Raw genomic sequence first — 19,881 nt, 5'->3', positions numbered from 1 at the left:
AGAAGGACTATGCAATTCATCTGATCACTCTTCATAACATTCTGGAGTATATGCAAATTGCTATTATAAAAACTTAAGCAGCAACTTTTCCAATTTCCAATAGTTATGTAATTCTCAAAACTTTTGGCCACGACTGTATATATAAATTAAACTTACCATTGTAGTGATTAGTGTTCCCTTTGGTTAGGCACTTTCAAACTTTATTTTTATTACAACTTTCTTTCTGTTAATGCAGCAGTTTATCATGAAATCAAAGCTACTTGATATTAAAGAAAGAAAGAAAGAAAGAAAAAAAGAAAGAAAGAAAGAAAGAAAGAAAGAAAGGTAATAACTAGGTTGGTCTTAGAAAATAATTTGTCTTCTAATTAAATAATTTTATATATACACACATATATCATTTACTGTATTTTACATGCTTCCTAATGGTCCTTTACTGTTTTGTAAATACCATGAGAAGCTTTTTATTGGGTTGATACAGTCCTTTAATATTTACGTTAATATGCTTGAGTCACTCACAGACTTTAACATTCAGCACGTGAATCATAACAATAATAACAATTCAATTTTATTTATTTTTAATAATTGTTACAATAACCATTTTATTTGCTGTTTTTGTTGTGTTACTACTGATACAATACAGCAAATTAAATTGGCAAATAAAAACAACAACAGTAAAACCAAGCAACTGCATAATTTATTCATGCCGCAATGCACTTTGGGAGTCAGTGAACAGTAATACTAGGTCAAGAGTAAACCTAAAGTAAAGAATCAAGTACCCCCTACAGTCCTTTTTTAGTTACTAGAACTCTTGTGTAAGTAAACTATACTAAATAAGCTTTTGTCCATACAACATACTGTTCCTATTTCACTTTACTTAGTTTGTTTTAAGGCAATCAGTTTGCATGCTTTTTTTAAGTAAGCTAATTCGATTTTACGGTGTAGGCATCATACATTAAATGACTGAGAATCAGGCACTAGCAACAGGGTTGCCAGGTTTTCAAACCAAACCCTGCCCAATTGCTACTCAAAACCAGCCCTGTTAAAAATTGCATTCCAGAGGATAAAAAAAACACGTTTTTTTTTTTTTTTTTTTTTTTTGTCAGGGTTTCCCTGGTAAATTCGCATTTCAGGGGTTAAATATGACGTTTTTGGGGTCGCTTCATCCGGCAGACACCAAAAACTACCCGTGGCAAAAGTGTAAAAGTAGCCCAATTCCACTGGAAAACCGCAGACTTGGCAACATTGACTAGCAGACTCTAAAATTGTTCTGAACAAAACAAACTTATACAGAACTTATACAGAAACACATGCCTTGATGCTAAAGACTCAAATTGTTGGGTCAACTAAGAGAACAACACAAATTTAGAAATGAATACCTAAAACACATTCTGTATTAACCTGGTCTGTTCGATCTAATGTTCATATTATGCATGTTAACAATGGCTAGATACAAAAAGTAAGTTATCAGACAGCTATCTATAATTATTAATCTCAGCCATATCTAACTTCACAGTGCTCAGGCTAATAAACTTGCACTGTTTCAGATGAGTTGCAGTCTGGTTTGAAGGAGGTGCTAGACAGTGACATTTCATGCCTGTGACTGCTGACTGTGATTTGATTAACATTCAGTGTGGATTCGCAATAATTCAGTGATATATAGCACTGATTAATATTCACTTTATACATATGGATTTGGTGTTTATAGTTACAAGATATCCTGTTTGAACAACAATGTAGGGTTTTGTAGAAAAGTATTGGTTTGTTGAGTATTATAGTACAGTACGGACTGTCCATATACACTGTCTGGTAACAGGTTTCAGCCCATCCCTGTTTATGGATTTTATGTAAATGGAGTCAGACTTGTTTGACACAGAACAAAGGAATAGACTGTGAGCAATTGCCCATCAGATGAGACGCTCAGACCTGATCTCACAGAGTAAGACGGATTAGATCATCGGCTATGGGAACATCCACTCTCAGACAACAGATCTGCTCTAAAATCCGAAGAGGCACCTGTAAATGAGACACCTGGAATGATGTAAATAAAGCATACTGTGCATACTGTGAGGATTCAAAAAGGGATAGCTCACCCAAATGAAAATTCACTGTTGATTTAGCCTCAGGATATGTAAGATGTAGGTGACTTTCTTTCATTAGAAGATTATTAGAGATGATTTTTAGCTGAAACTGTGGTCCTTGTTGATTTATGATAACTAAGTCTACAGTTTACAGGAACAGGAAACACAGAATTAATACCCATGGCTCCTTGGCGATATACTGAGATCTTATGCAGTGAAATGATTGGCCTGTGCAAGAAACTGAGCATTATTTACAACATTATTACCTGTAATCCAGAGCCTTAAGCTTTCTGATGTTTGATGACTTATTTGCGGTAGCAAAATCATGCCTGAACTGATGCCATTGTTGTTTACAACAGAGAGGAAGGATGTGTGTGCAGACCAAACACCTTCAAAAGCAGTTTACCACCAGCAAGTAAAGCAGTTTAACAGAACCTGGTGTTACAAAAGGCTGATGATGCCACAATCTGCACACACGTCCTCATTCTCTGTTGTAAACAACAACGGCATCAGAAACGCCTTATTTTACTACCACATAAAGGTCATCATGTAAAAGCTTGAGCTCCAGACTCATGTGAGTGTGCAGAAAACCATTGCTCAGACTGATCATTTCACTTCATAAGAGCTCAATATATCGTCAGAAACCTTGGGTGTTATTTTCGTGTTTCCAGTGCTTTCTTTTTTTTTGGCTCTTAAAATTACGGCACCTATTGACTTATTGTATTTCACATATTATAAATCACCAATGACCATGGGTTGAGTTAAAAATTATCTTTAACCCTTATATGCATACCTTGGGTCTTTAGCGACCCGAGGTGTCGTTTACTACCCTCTCCCTCCTTCATTTTTCTTTAAAGATTGGCATCTGCTTTCTTAGTATTCCTCAGTCTTTTCGTTATGAACAATAAAGCAAGAGAATGTCTGTTTTTTTTTTTTTTTGGCTTGTTTTTCTTTTTGTTTTTTTGTAAAAAGTGTATAGGGTCCCTAGAGACCCAAAGTGAGTAAAAGTGTAAATTTGTGCGCAAAAATATGTAAATATCTGATGACTCAATACATGCAATTCACCTTTAGTCCTCGAGGTGGCACTGTTTGATAGACAATAATGATGTAATGTTTCAGGCATAAAACAAAAGAATATCATCAGCAAAATTTGAATCGATTTGAATGACTTTAAAAATATATATATAAAATATAAATGTCACTGTCATCTGATGGTGGATGTGGTGAATAAGCTGCCAGCGATTAAAATAATGATTTTGAAGTCAGTAGCTGTGTTTCCATTACAGATTTGCGCAAAACTTTGGCGCTATTTTATAAATGTCGATTAAAAAGTATTGCGAAATGACAGCGTTTCCATTAACCGATGTTGTGACTGAAACATATTTTTTCCTCTCGCGATTAGTCATGGCAACAGATTTTTGTGGGATTTTGGCTATATTTAATCGAATGTGACCTGAAAATGTGAAAAAAAAAATGTTTCCATTGCTGTTTTGCGAAATATTCCTTTATCAAATTGCCTCAAAAACCACCTCATGCGAACATAAAAAAAAAATTGCACAATTGACACGTTTCCATTAGGCGTATTTTCAATTCGTAAATTCAATTTGCGCAATTTAAAAGGTAATGGAAATGCAGCTATTGAAAATGATAGTTTTGCAAATGAGATCGCGAAAATGAGCCAGATGCTGAATGTACTGTGGAAGTGCGCTCAGACGATGATGGTGATGGTAAAATCATCTGCTCAAATTGAACCCTTCTAAGTTTCAAAAGGTAACGATATATGCTTTATTTTATTCTTCTGTAATGGTTCTTAAAATATCAAGAGAAATGTTTTGCTATTGCAGCAGTTAGAGATCCATCTGTGCTTGATGTATAAGCCCGGGCAATAAAGATAAAGACCCGAATATGTAATAGTGATTGGCGAAACAGTCATGCATTTAAGGGTTAATGTTCTGCTGAAGAAGAAAGTCACTACATCTTGGAGCCTGGAGGTCAGTAAACTTACAGCAAATTTAAATTTTTGCGTGAACTATTCCTTTTAGTCATAGGTCTTCAACCTTGCTTCTGGAGACCCACTGACCTGCAGTTTAGCTACAGTCCAAAACCCCTGAACCAGCTAATCGAGGTCTTCAGAATCACTCGAAAAGTCACAGGCCAGGTGTACTGAAGCAGGTTGGAAATAAACTTTGCAGGACAGTTTTTTAAATGTGTATGTGATTCAGAGAACGAAAGTACGCACAAGAAATGTGTGTTCACAGATTTATAATTCACAGATGACCTTAAAATTGTGTGCAGCTAAATGGTTTCAGATCTCCGCCTTGTAAACCTTGCCTAATTAATGCCATTAACATATAATAGAGCACCAGTCAACGTCCCAATCCTTAACCTGTAAATGGCGAGCAACTAATTACTTACATTTCTAAAAACCTGCAGTACTCAGACACTGAAAAGTGTGTACATCTGCCATTAGACATTAGACCCTAACGTAGCGCTAAGCACTTTTCTACATCAAAGACCATTTTATGAATCTGAATGTTTGGCGTGGATTTTTGTATACACACTAAGATCAAATCTGTGTGTATGCACGTTTTATAAATGCGGCCCATGGGCTTTAAATAAATGAGATGGGGCCTTAAAGAATTAGTTTACTTTCAGAACAAAAATTTGCAGATGTACTCACCCCCTTGTACTCACCATCCAAGAGGCTCATGTCTTTCTTTCTTCAGTCGTGAAGAAATTATGTTTTTTGAGGAAAACATTTCAGGATTTCTCTCCATATAATGGATTTGTATGGTGCCCCCAAGTTTGAACTTCCAAAATGCAGCTTCAAAGGGTTGGTACTTCTGCAGCGATGTAGGATGATTTAAAAGTTGGGGAAGAAAACAAGATGGGAGCTTTTCGACATACCCTAACTGTATTGACCCGGATCACACAGACTACGTATGCGCATCGCAGAGACGAGACAAGACGAGCATATGAGGTTAAAAAGTATATAAATTGCCAATTTGTTTTGAAAATAACGTCTGGGATTGTTTAGAACCCTTTGAAGCTGCCTTTAAACTGCATTTTGAAAGTTCAAACTTGGGGGCACCATCCATTATACAAAGAGAAATCCTGAAATGTTTTTCTCAAAAAACATAATTTCTTTACGACTGAAGAAAGAAAGACATGAACATCTTGGATGACAAGGGGGTGAGTACATTATCTGTAAATTTCTGATCTGGAAGTGGACTAATCTTTTAAGATTCCAGATATTTCTAGATGTGTTCTAATGATTTGTGTCAATAGTAAAGACCTCTTTTTTATAGCAATTGTGTACTAATTTAACTGACATTTGCAGTCACTGTTTGGGATTGAGAATCACGTTACGTGTGATTCTTGCCAGACTGTTTTGTTTATGAAATAATGTTGCAGTTGGCTTTTTAACTTGAACACGCACAACCACCCTGTTGGCCGTTTTAATATCAAAATTGTTTTTTTAAATAAGTGGCTCGTCTCAATGTCTCATGAGTCTGTTCCATTCAGCACCTGATATTTAGTTAGGACTGTATATTATTGTGTAAAATGTTAACATGATATTGAAGAGAAAAACAAAATGTGAATTTGTTGTCCTGGGACTGTCACTAGCAAAATTAAATTATACATGCAATTACACTCACCGAAACCAGTTCTTTAAATAAATATTTTATTTTCAATGAAAATAAATACATTTTCTTAAGATAGAATCAACAACATTTAAAAAAGCATTTGTGGGAGCATGGCGACAGTACATAACAGCACACAGTTTGAAAGAGAACATACAATCACACCTGCAAGGGACATTCTGATGCATCCGTGGGGTGGTTTGTGATTTACAGACTGACAAACTCAAGTAGCATTCATTTAAAAGCTTCACATAATCCCTCCCTTTAACAAAACCAAACAAAAACTGAACATAATTAAATCTCTGGGAATGTGGAAAATCATTTAATCATCAATTTAAAATCTACAGATCATTCGAAAATTGTATTTCTAGATGTGGTTTGTTTATAATTGTCCAAGTTTCACAAAACAATTGGGGAAGACAATCCATTCTCTACTGATACAAGAAATACAGCTGAAGAAATCAAACTCTGAAACTGAATTTCCCCATCCCTTCTGTATCAAAGCCCTAAACACTCAGCAAAACTGAAGTTGTAAAACACAGGATATGACCCATCAAGTTGTTTGTGCTTTTTTTTTTTCATTCAGTGGCAATTGTTCACAATCCCAAGCCGTACGTAGAGCAGTTACCCAAGCTGGGGCGGGTAGAGTCGAGGGAGTTGAGCCCAGCTCTGGTGGAACAGATTAACCTACTAGTACTGTATGCTGTGCTATTTCCATACCAACCCAACCCCCACAGAGAACTCAAGAACTAGCAACATAACGACACAGGAAGTTCTCAAACCCAGCAGGGCAGCTGTTCCCAACTCTTCATTACACCCTGAGCGATAGCAAGCAAATGAACATGTCCATTTTGTAATTATCAGGCCATCTGAGATGACTGACCATGCTGACCTCAATTAACAAGAAGGTTGTAAGTGTAATTTAAATGTAATCAGGTTTAAACCTGCAGTGTTCAGGGAGCGAGGAGGGAAGCAACATTTGTAAGACTGGCTTAAACACACATCAGGAAATCTGTGTTACAGTTAGCGGTTGTTTCAAACAACAGTTGAATGACTGACATTCAGGTTAATTTAGAAACAAGTGGAAGGTTTAATTCTGTGCAGCATGTGGCTTAATGGAGACTGTGGTCCACAATATGAGCAAACACTACATAACAGCTGGAGTTTTGAAGTCATACAAAGACAGCAGTTTCTTCACCATTCCCGTGGAACAAGGTAAGAATGTCTACAGTGAATATTTATCATTATCCATGTAAAAAACTATAAGGCAGTTTAGACTCATCAGCAGGGAGCACAGGCTCAGCATTTCATAAGGGAGGCTACAAAACATTCCACCATTTTTCAGAAAACACAGAAATATTCCTGAAAGTTTCAAGACACATCCTAAAGTGAATGTAAGACACTCATTTGGGTCTTATTCAGTCAGATAAAATAATGAGTGTTCACTGTGACAAATTTTAAATAGTAGTAGAATGGAAACACTGCACACAAAGAATGTTTTATACCCAACTGCTACCACTTCACCACCCCCTTACCATTTCAAATATCATTAAGAGCTACTGGAAAAACAACTCGTTTTGAAGTACCAGCCTTCAATTCCCACATAACACACTCATTCAAAGGTCTTTTATCACAAGGGGTTAGTTTGAGAAAAGGCAAGTCTCTATCACCACAGATCATGTCTGCTTTTTGGTAGGTGTTATACATAAATACATTTCTAAATGCTATTGATTCTAGTTGCCCCCTGAGAAGGCAAAGCAGTTTCTGCAAAGTTCCTAGCAGACTTCTTTTTCCACCGTGTGAAGTTACATTCAACCCTGGGACACTTGGTCACGTCTTTCCAGTGTGACCAATGGGACAAGACAAGGCCTGCTCGCCAAAGCCACACTTGTGCTGAAGAACATCTGAAGAACATCCAGAACTTGAAAGACAGTGTGCACTAGCACAGCTTCACAGATACGGAGAACCTGGTTGTTTTAGCTTTTCTCCTCTTGTCCCAGCTTCTTCTTGGCGACCAAGTCTTTCCTCTGATTCAAAAACCAGAAGCAAAGCTTCAGCAGCTGACAGTACTTGGCTGCTGCTTGCACACAAAGTCCGAGATGAAATCAAACTCGTTTTGTCCGAGGAAAAGCTCAGGCAACTCTTGAACCCGGTCCAGGCCAAACTCCAGCACCAAAGACGTCAGAACCTCCTCATCAATCAAGTCAATGTCCATGACGTTGAGGCCCAACGCTGGCCCACCCATGCCCATCTGCATGCCTGCCAACTGAGCAGGACCCATTCTGTGCTGGACGTTTCCCATGTGATGCCCGTTCATGGGCCCGTGCGGGTGCCCGTGGTACTGCGTATTGAGTTTCTGAAGATGCATGCTCGCCATAAGCTGCTGAGATGCTGTAAGGCCTCCTCCACCCATGTACTGCTGTGGGTGCTGGTTCTGGGGGTGCATATGATGGTGCTGGGTTTGAGGGTGACCCTGGGGTTGCTGATTTGGACCTGCGTACATCATATTGGGTTGCTGCATTTGGTGGGGGTGTCCGCCGCTCATCTGGCCATTGACCTGGCCGTTCATGACACCGTTCATCACGTTCCTCTGCCTCATGGCCGCCTCCATAGATGTCTGAGGCCCCCTGCTGTAGTGCATGATCTGCCCGTTGGGAATGGTCCGCAGACCTGGCTGATGTCCGTGCGGAGAAGGGCCGTTCATTCCCATGCGATACCCATGCAGGCCTCCGCCAGCAGAGCCGTGGGTCATAGGCATCATCATGTGTTCAGCCATGCTTTCTCAACTGCAGAGATATGAGAGGAATGGCAACAGTCAGGTGCAAATATTCAAGCTGGTTCTTAGTATCAGCTGACAAACACTTTCAGTTTCTTGAAAACCTTTAGTAGTAAATATTATTCCAATTTAAGGATGTCTGGCTAATCCATTGTGGCTTTAAGGATAAGTCTCACATGCCTGTTAATCAATTGTAATTGACTTTTTGAGCTTACAGTTGCATCAGTGTCTTATTTTCCAGTAAACATACATAAATCTCCATAAAACAAGATACATTTATTGAGAAGCAAAATTACCTTGAATAAACATTCACATTTTTTCCTTTCTCATGTTTTAAGCTTAATTTAACATAATATCTTGTTTTAGCTATTAGAAGATATTAAATATTAATTAAGAAAATGCGTTTTGTTCAGTTTATTTTATTTTTTATTTTTTCTGTACAAACCATTGTGGTTGCAAACTTAAAGCAGATCCATAATGACTTGAGCTCTTTGCGCAAGATATATTGCTTTAAGGAGCAGTAAGGAGCATCAAGGAGCCGCCAAGAGGATCAAAACAATAACAGGCAGGGAGGTGGACAAAGTGTTCAGCAAACAAAGCCAACCCACTGCCAGATACATGCGAGCAAGAGATAATGACAAAGCCCACAAATGATTGGACCTACTCACATGACAGGGCAGTGTTTAGAGTTGTGAAATGTATATTAAACTAGATCGTAAAGTGCAATGCAATTATAATCAAGTGTTAATCTGTAGGCATACATCAACTGTTTAAGATCTACAGATCTAGATAAAGCAATACAACACTTTGAGATAAAACATACAATGAATTAATCTTCCTCTGTAAAAGTCATACAGTTGATAACATGCAGATGACTTTCCTGTTTTGTTTTCAAAACCAGTCCTATTCATTCAGTAAACGTTCTGTCTAGTGTTGTTGTCCCTAATTTCTAACATCAATAGCTTTAGGAGTGAATCAGAACATAAGTTTAAGAATTATTCACGCATTTTTGGGAGTGAACGGTTTTGTCCATGTCATCATTTGAGATAAAAATAAGAGATGAAAGGACATTGTCGTCTGGGGTCTATAGGAGCCTCACCTCTCTCTCTGTGTCTCTGTCTCTGCCTACATAAAACAAAGAATATCTCCTCTTCTTTCTACTTACACGAAATCTGTCTGTAACTCAAATATAGGTTACAGACTTTCACAATCTCTTTCAGACCACAGTCAAACTTTCGTTAACCATCAGCACGTAGACTAATTTACTGTGTATTTAGAGAGAAGTTGAAACATCTCCTACACGCAGTTCGAGCTTTGCATAGCAATAACTTAAATATAAAATGAAATACAAAGATATACCTATATAGATGCAAACATAAAGCATTTTCAAATACTAACACTTGAGTATTACAAGTATGGTACTATTAATGAAATATAGTCATATTGTGCATCTTGTTTTCTAAAAAGAGCAAAACTCATACTACACTAGAGCAACATATTTTTAAATTGTACGAATACTTAAATACCACAGCAGAAATAAAAAAGAAAAAGAAAACGTAACCTATGCAACCATATGTCCAACAATACATATATATATATATATATATATATATATATATAAATATCGACAATACGTGCTGATTCCAAAGATTACATTTACAAATAAACAAAAGCTTGTTCACCACAGTGAACGATATAAAACACACATACCGTCAAATAGATCCTGTCTTTGTAAAGATGCTGTTTCGTGTTCTCAGTCTCTGTAAAGCAGCGCAGGTATCTCCAGTGACTGTACTCAAGCCTGAACAAGCTGCTGCTGCTGAGCGCTTTCTGGGTCAGCACAGGGATTACACACACATACATAAAGACAACCAGCAAGAGGGGCGGAGCAACGCAAACCACGCCTCTTCTCTGCTGTAATTGGCTCTTCCTCTAATCACAGACGTCACTGGCCAATTACTCACATGGCCTTCAGTTTTATGTGCACTGGCGAAGAAACTCTTCAAAAATCACACATCAACTAAAACACGACTCACAAATGCTGCTTGTTGTTTAAAAACGTTGTTGATTTCTTAAAAGAGCTTGATATTGTTAGTCTTAAAAGTAAATCTGTTTTTCTCCTTCTTAGTCATTTTCATTCAAAAAATCTTTCACTTTTTTTTTTTTTACCTGTGGCCTGTTTACCTTTTATAATTTATAATACTGAAGCAGTATTTATTTTTAATGTGTATTGTGTATTGTATTGAATACATGTATTATATAGATCTACGATACTCAAGGATAAAAGCTACTCAGGAATCAACACTCATTTCTGACAGGTATTTTTAGTTTGACCTCTTTTATTTTTCATCTGTATGCTGGTCTTATCTAACGCACCTCAGCAGAAAATAGACCTAAAGCAGGGCACAGCCTTTTGTCTCTTATGTAAATGGCATATTTACCATTTTAAAGAGAGAGAGAGACAGACTGCGAGAAGAAAGAAAGCCTCCTGCTGGTGTGAAGCATGTGCAAATTGACTGACACCAGCACCACTGTACTGCTCAAACATACAGTACTACATACATCCTCACACATTCATATGTGCTATATGCTATCACACTGTATCTCATGTTTTAATTGCATTTTTGGATTACGCATTGTTTAAAAGGTGTGCCATCTAGACAAAAGGTAGCGCATTTGAAGAAGCTCCGATGAAATATAAGTTAAATACTCAGTCATAAACACTTTCACCTAATTGAATTCAAAACAGTTAGGAGTCACGCAGAAAACTCCTGGCAGGGTGAAATACCTCTATTTACTCACTCCTCCATTTCTAGAAAGGAATGTGGTGAGCAGAAGTGTGTAATCTCTCTCTCGTTCTCTCTCAACATTCTCCTGTTCTTCTATTGTCTTCTTTGTTAGTGTGTAAATTAAGCCTGATTCAGCCTTGAACAGATTGAACAGTGTCTATGGTGACTTTAGCTTTGCTTAAAAACCAATTTAAGGACTAAATTTGTAATTAGTTGTGTTTAATAAGGCATCACTATTACTGATGCTGATATTGGGGGTATTGATTCGAATGATTAAATGGCTGACTTGTGTGCTTTTATTTTGCTAAACTATATGATTTTAGACTTACATTAGCCATATCCAGGGACCAGGATATCATAGATAGGCTCTTTTGGACTAAACACCTAGTAACCATCCTAGCAAATGCATAGCAATGCCTTGGCCACTTCTTACAACAGCCAAGGCCAGTGAATTTTTCATGGGCCACTACTTGCATTTTCTTCATCCTAAAGTCTCCCTGTGACAGACTGAGAATATTTTATCCTAAAGTTGTTCCTTTTATGTAGGTGTTCAGTGCTAAAACCAATTTCTTTTGAAATTCCTTGTGGGGTGTCAAAATGTGTCAAGAGCTAATGGCCTAACTAATGCAATAACAAGATAAAATTAGTCTTTCTGCTAAATCTGGACGTATTTTACCTCAGAGTATTGCAGAGGACCACAATGGCCCATTTAGAGTGCACCATTTTACTCACATCAAAATACTATGAGAAATAGCCCATGAAAAATGAAAGATAATGTGAAAACTGCACAGTATTCAAAAGTGAAGTGTCCATCAAATGTAAATGCAAAATGATTATTTTTAAACAGGTTTCCCAAACACCTTACCCTTCATCTCTCACATGGTTGGAGTCACACCTCATACCTGTAGGATTACTTACATACTTAAAGAATCTGTGTTATTGTTGACTCTGCATATAGTTGGCTAGGTGGAAGTATACATACACATTTTACAGAAAAAAAAATATGGGTTTTGATTTGTTTTGAACAATTGCAAATGCATTTCAAAAGGTTTTTTTAGCACTAAGATATATAATAATTGCTATTTATACTATTTAAGGTAAATTTGTGCTATAAGGCAAATAGACCAAAGTAATAAATAGTTGATTGGAATTATTACCATCATAAACACTGTTTTGTGAGCCTTGTCAATCCACAGCAAATATGCAAACTAAACAAATTTCTGAAAAGGCAAGCTGATGTTCATTCATATTTTATTACAGGAAATGTCACGTTCCCATTATTACAACAGCATCCATTGTACTGTTTAGTAATAGCCTCACCTTATCTACCCTCTTTGTTTATCCATATTATGTTTCCATGCGAAATCTGTCCTGGTAGCTCTTAAATATAAATGATTATTATAGGATTACCATAATGATTTAGTGTAGGCAAAAACAAGGTCTGGTTGATGGATTTATGATGCATAAATGATGAAGTACAGGTCAAATCTACCTATAATCTCTCCTTCTTCTTACACTCATGCCATTTCACTCTATTCAAATCACACATCACCAAGCTTCAACATGATTAATAAAGTTATTGCTAAACAATTACAGGCCAAGACTAACAAAATGTCATTGGGAAGGTAATTACAACCAACAGGTTCAATTTGAGACTAGTGCTCCATTTGACCTTCAGCATGGCAGAGCGGCAGAATGAAAGCATTGGTAGAAAGGTCACAACAATGGACAGCCTCTTCTGACGTGTGTGGCAACACTGCAAATTATCCGTAGCAATTTGCAGGTGGTGTGTGGAGAGCATTTCCATATCAGTGCCTATATTTTCCTCTTTCACTCTCTCTCTCTGACATTTCATAAAAAAAAGTGTCATGAATATTTTCACAGCTGTTTGGTTGCGTGTTTATATTGGTGTTTAGCACGCACACTCACAGGTCAGTACTGAAACCCACTGAGATAGATGTGGAGAGCAGAGCGGCTATGGAAACAAAGATGAATCAGTTGTTTTCATGGAATGTCGTGATCTGAGGTTTGGCTATTGTGGTTTTTGAAAGTGGGGGGTTGCAAAAAAAAAAGGATAGCATTTCAGTAACATTTCAAAGGAAGAAACATTTCTTTTAAGGGCACTTACACCCTAGAGAAAGTACCGATGGAGCATTTGGAGCACAAATCCACTTTGACACCACTTCAGGTTGTCTTGAATCAAGTGTGAATACAGAAAACTTAAAAATGCACCTGCATTAAATAGATTTTAATCAAAGGATGCTTATATCAGACTGTTGCAGCACAATGTAGTAAGATGTGCTTTAACACTTATTCATTTTGAAATCAAGTGTGAATATGGTAAACTGGATTTTCATATGCACCACTGTACATATCTGTCTAAAATTGTCATTGATCAAAGGATGCTCAGATTATGTTGCAGCAAAATGAGCACTTGATAGATCTGATAGTGTAGAATCCACTTTTAGTTTGTTATCAAGTGTGAATATGACAAACAGGATTTCTGACAGCACAACTGTACACAGCTGTCTGGAACTGCCATTTATCAGAGAATGCTTATGTCAGACAGTGTTGCAGCAAAATTAGCATTTAATAGACAGGAATGTGTTCAATCTGCTTTGACACCGGATTATTGTAACGGAAATCAAGTGTGAATACGACAAACAGGATTTCAGCACAACTGTACACAGCTGTCTAAACTACAATTTATCAGAGAACCAGAAAACCAATTAGTTTGATTAGTTTATAATCAAGTGTGAATATAGCAAACTGGATTGTCATATGCACCACTGTACATATATGTCTAAAATTTGTCATTGATCAAAGGATGCTTACATCAGATTATGTTGCAGAAAAATTAGCACTAGATAGATCTGATTGTGTAGAATCCACTTTGACACCTGTTTAGTTTGTAATCAAGTGTGAATACAGCAAACAGGGTTTCCGAAAGCACAACTTTACACAGAGGTCTGAAATTGGCATTTATCAAAGAATGTTTAAGTTAGACTGCTTTGCCGCAAAATTAGCACTTTATAGACATGATAGTGTAGAATCCACTTTAACACCTGTTTAGTTTGTAATTAAGTGTAAATATCGCAAACTGGATTTTCGAAAGAACAACTTTACACAACTGTCTGAAATTGCCATTGGTCAAAGGATGCTTATATCAGACTGCATTGCAACAAAATTAACACTTGATAGACATGATAGTGTAGAATTCGCTTTGACACCTGTTTAATTTGTAATCAAGTGTGAATACAGCAAACAAGATTTCAGAAAACACAACTGTACACAGCTGTCTGAAATAGCCAATTATCAAATAACACTTATGGCAGACTATGTTACAGCAAAATTAGCATTTGATGGACAGGAATATGTTGAATCTGCTTTGACACCAGATTAATTTAAAATCAAATGTGACTGTGGCAAACTGGATTTTCAAATGTATAACTGTCTGTCTGAAACAGTTATTGATCAAATGATGCTTACATCAGACTAAATTGCAGCAAAATTATCAATTGATATATTTAATAGTAGAAGATCCAGTTTGACACTGGTTTAGTTTATAATCAAGTGTGAATACAGCAAACAGGATTTTTGAAAGCACAACTGTACACAGCTGTCTGAAATTGCCATTTATAAAAGAATGCTTATGTCAGCTTGTTGTAGCAAAATTACCACTTGATAGATAGGAATATATTAAGATCTGCTTTAACACCACTTCAGTTCATAATCAAGTGTGAATACGGCAAACTGGATTTTCAAATGCACAACTGCACATATATGTCTGAATTTTTCAAAATTTGATCCTTTGATCAAATGATACTTACATCAGACTGCATTGCAACAAAATTTGCACTTGATAGTCCTGATAGTATAAGATCCAGTTTGACAACAGTTTAATTTAAAATCAAATGTGAATATGACAAACATGATTTCCAAAAGCCGAAATGTCTGAAATGGCCATTTATCAAAGAATGCTTATGCCAGACTGCATTGCAGCAAAATTAACATTTGATTGACAGGAATGTGTTAAATCTGTGTTGACATTGGATTATTTTGAAATCAAGTATGAATATGGCAAACTGGAATTCTAAAAGTACAGCAATACAGGCCTGTTTAAAATTTTCATAGATCATAGGACGTTTGCGTCAGACTTGTTGCAGCTAATCATTTTTTCAGCTTGATGATTGACAGAGCAGCAGGTTTTTCTTTGTTACACAAAAGTATTTGCAGAATTTCCTTTTGTGGAATTCAATGTATTTTATGGAAGTACCTTAAGGCCCAAAAGATAAACACTCAAACACAGGCATATATAGCTACAGTAGTACGGCTGTACACATACATGTGTCAGAGAATAATGAATAATGCTAAAGGGGTTCCCCAGTTAACTAAAATATGGTCAAAGAATGTTTTGCTTATGTTAAAGGTGCCATAGAATGCATTGAGAGAATATTTTAAATTGATCTCTGATATCTACAAAAAAGGTATATGGCAAAGGGCAAAAGCCAAAAAAAAAAAAAAAAGGAAAGGGCAAAAAATCTCCAGAAATGGTTTTACAGGTCCATTTACAACCCTAGGATTTGCCCCTATAATAAAATGCTCTGTTTTTGCCTTATTTGGAAGCTTCATGAATATTAATGAGCTCTGCTCTGATTGGCTGTTTCACAGAGCTCAATAGCTCGCACATGGATAAAAATATATATTTATTATGGAGCTCTAGGTGCATTTGATATTTTTGCTAACATTATTGGAATGTTACTTTTGAATATTCTGAAAAAAAAAATAAACATTCAAATACATGAAAAAAGAAAGTGAAACATTCCTTGAATTATGTATAAATAACTTTTTGTGCTAATGTTTTGAGAACATTATAACGACTGGATAGTTTTGAATGAACATTGTATTAACATCACAGGATGACTGTTTGTTCACTAACTTTAAGAAACCTTGCCAGAACATTTTACAAAGTTCTGAGATTGTTCCTTGTTAGGTGGGTCTCTATCAGGTATTTAGGTTTTCTCTTACAGATGAACTAATGTCACGTTAACTCATGTCAACAGTTTGAAGAGGACTTCACAGAGCAAGATAGATTGTGTAAACATGTTTATAGCTATAGTAGTTACTTGAACAACAACATATTCGCCATGTAAAACAATGTAAAGTATGTATCTTATCTACAACTTCCTGATGCTGAAGTCATTTGTGGTGAAATGGGAAGTGCAGATTAACAAATTTAGTCCAATTTCGGCTAAAGTATAGGATGACAGTTTGAGCTAGCCAATTTAAACTTACTCCTATTCGGCTAGTTAACACATGTACACGCACCAGCCTACATTATCTCTAGTGCACGCTGCATTGTGTACAAAGATCTCTCCACACCCCATCTGTTTATCAGCTCAGGGGGCGGAGCCTCTCACCTGTTGCTTCAGGTAACCAGGATCAGGCCATGTTTGTGCCAGACTGCTTGTGCGCTTGTGCGTGTGAGTCCATGTGTTTGTTTTTGTAAATGTTTATACCTGTTGTGTTTATGACTCATTTATGAGCATATGCAGTACAATTCACTCTCCGCTGTTACCTTGCCACAGTAAGTGTGTATGCATGTGGTTAGTTTGTTATTAGGGGAATGAAAAGTAAAGAGACACAAAACAAGGGAATGAGAAGCAAGGGGGAGGGGTGATACCCTGCATGCCTGTGTCTCGTGGTGTTAAAGTCATGTTTTGCTTCACTGGTTCCATTTGGCAGTCATTGACCCCCCATATAAGTCTGCCTTCCCAAGACCAGCCTCCAGACTCCTGAGTATCCAATACTTGTTGATGCTTATGCAGTTCCTTGAGACAGTTCAACCAAAAATTGAAAATATTATTCATTCACCTCCAGTTGGATACAAAGAATAATAATAATAAAAAACACAAAAGTGGTCCATACGGCTTGATGACTATATTACAAGTCTTCTAAAGCCGTTCAACAACAATGTGCAAAGAACAAACTCAAATTTAAGATGCTACTTGTTGAAAACATTTCCTTCCTCCACAGATATTTAAATTTGACACAGAAGAAATGGCTGGCTCGTGTGGTTTGTCATCAGTGAAACCAAACAACATTGCTGATTCCAACCAAACATGATGAGTCAAATTTAATACATAGAAGTGCAACTGAAATTTGAGAGCTACAGTGAATGAGAGCAAAATCATTAATCATGCTTCAAGGAGATTTGCCCTGTTTTGGATTTTCCCTTGTGTACCAATGAAAATGTTTTGGGTGGAATGACATGAGGGTGAGTAAATGATGACAGAATTTTCATTTTTTGGGTGAACTATCCCTTTAATAGCAAATACCTTAAGACTTAACACAACAATGTGAGCTCACTTAGCTCGTCAAAATACTCATCTGAGAGCAATTCCAGCCACAATAACAAAATAACACACTACACACCACTTCAATATCACATAACCACCCATTCTACAGGGTGATTTGTATGACAACAAACGCACATCTAGAACAGCAACCCATGCAGTCTAAGTTTGGTTGACTTTGGATGAGTTCAGTTGGGTTTGAAAACGCTCGCAGATGTTGTGGTTGCCCATGCATAGGGCGATGCACATACATTCAGGATATAAATTGTGCAGTCTTAGGGTGCTTTCACATCTGTGGTTCGGTTCATTTGGTCCGGACCAAGAGCAACAAATGATACATTGTAGCATTTTTCTGCCGTTTTGGGTCCTTTTCACACCACACTGATTGCTCTGGTCCGAACCAGTTGAAACGAACCAAAATGCAGTCATGTGACAACGTCCACCTCACTCGTTGGCCAGATTGTGTCATTGAATCACTGATCTATAATAGAGAATTATATAGATCAGTGTGTTGAACGTATTTTCTAAACTGTTAGGGGCCATTCACATGTCCTGTCTTTTGCCCGCTCAAGCTCGTTATTTCAAATGTAGACGCGCGGTATGCGCGCTCAGAATGGAAGCGACGTGGTCGCGACGCGCACGTTTTTTCCATTCGCGAACGCGCCGCATCGAGATAAAAACATCGCAACTTTTCAGAATGCTGCAAGCGCACCGCAGGTCATGTGACATAAACCAACCAATCAGCTTCATCCTTTCCCTTAATAACATTGAAAGCATTGACAAGTTGGAGAAACAGCTTATCATAGCTGTACAGGCGTTTTCCATGCGTTTTTAGGCGCGACATGTGAACGGCCCCTTAAACAATGAGAAAGATTGTGATGTTCTTGTTTTCGAACAAGTTTTCGAAAGTTGGGACCTATATGATCATCAGACCAAATTTATGAGGCTCAGCACCTCCTCACAACTCCAAGTTTGTCCGCGAGCTGTCATGGGGCTATGTTGCTAAAGCGCTAACTGTCAACAAATACTTGTCCTCATCCCATAATGAACAGCGCAGCGGACTACGGCAGCTGGATTAGTCCAAAAAGGCGCAGTACTTTTTGCGGTTGGGTCTGTTCTAGTTCGGTTCATGTTCTCACCACAAACGGACCGCTCCAGTGTTCGTTTGAAAGCGTACCGAGACCACCTCTTCAAGGAGGTCTCGGTACGCTTTTTTGGTCCGCTTTTGGTGCGCACTCGAGTGCGATTGCTACATTCACACCTGCCCAAACGAACCGCACCAAGAGGGAAAACGAACTCTAGTGCGATTCAACCGAACTAAATAAGGCAGGTGTGAAAGCACCCTTAAAGTTAACATGAGATCAAAACTCACCCTTTTTACTTTTTTTATTCTTTTGTATTACGGACGGTTTTTATTATGAACAGTTTTTGTTTTTACTGTCTTCCAACACCAAGAAATGACTTTGAGCTGAACTTTTGTTTTTGGCTGAAATTAATAAAAAAGTGCTTGATTTTTCACGTTTGTTGTAGGTTCATTATAATGATCCTCTCTATGGTGTTCTCAACCAGTCTTTAAATCGACTTGAAAATTGGTCTTTCAGTCTAATTTTTATGCACTTCTCAGAAGTGTGCTTTATATACTTCTCAGAAATATACTTAAAATTACATTTAAGTATACTTGACTTATACTTAGAAAAAGTCAAAATTTACTTGAGCTCTACTCGTACTCTGAGAATCCGTGTGTTCACTGTTATATGCGCTATTACACATCTTCTGTACAGAATTTCCAAAACACAAGTGAAGAAGAAACTGAAACAACAGATGCTTCCACATGTAATTGAACACAATCCCCAGACATAAAAAAGCTTCAAAACCATAGATATGTAAAACTGTGTAACGTTATGGAATAAAATGTCGACCATGAAGATATAATAATGACTGTCAAGCTTTGCGTTGTTGATCGACTCCATATGTTTTGATTAATATGTATACTCTTTTTTTTTATTTTTAGCATTTTGTTCAAAATGTTTTTTATTTTTTTTATGAAACTCATTCAAGTGTTTGTAAAAAAGAATGCATGAAGCTAGAAAAAATATGTTTTACTTTACAAGCAGATACCCTGTTCTTTCTATTGATGTTTTGTATGTTCAGATATTCATATAACAAAATATATAACAAAATAATATAAATAAATACCCAAATAGGGACATAGTAGTGTACTTAAAGTATGATGTAAAA

The 19,881-nt window shown here is 37.1% G+C and overlaps 1 protein-coding gene across 1 annotated transcript; it reads right to left on the bottom strand.

The window, feature by feature from the left end:
* Positions 1–5,746: 5,746 nt before the first annotated feature.
* Positions 5,747–10,337, bottom strand: cited4a (Cbp/p300-interacting transactivator, with Glu/Asp-rich carboxy-terminal domain, 4a). The gene is made up of 2 exons (XM_073821773.1): positions 10,209–10,337; positions 5,747–8,508 (listed from the first exon to the last, which is right to left on the bottom strand). Exon 2 carries the CDS (start codon positions 8,496–8,498, stop codon positions 7,776–7,778), a length of 723 nt encoding a protein of 240 aa, XP_073677874.1. The 5' UTR covers positions 8,499–8,508; positions 10,209–10,337; the 3' UTR covers positions 5,747–7,775.
* Positions 10,338–19,881: the final 9,544 nt, after the last annotated feature.

The sequence above is a fragment of the Garra rufa genome, chromosome 17 (assembly GCF_049309525.1).
Source record: "Garra rufa chromosome 17, GarRuf1.0, whole genome shotgun sequence".
Classification (NCBI taxonomy): Eukaryota; Metazoa; Chordata; class Actinopteri; order Cypriniformes; family Cyprinidae; genus Garra; species Garra rufa.
The sequence above is the reverse complement of the archived record's forward strand: the minus strand, read 5'-3'. Positions and strand labels throughout refer to the sequence as shown.

Coding starts and splice junctions, on each gene's coding strand:
- cited4a (XM_073821773.1), bottom strand. CDS start 8,498: ATGGCTGAACACATGATGATGCCTATGACCCACGGCTCTGCTGGCGGA.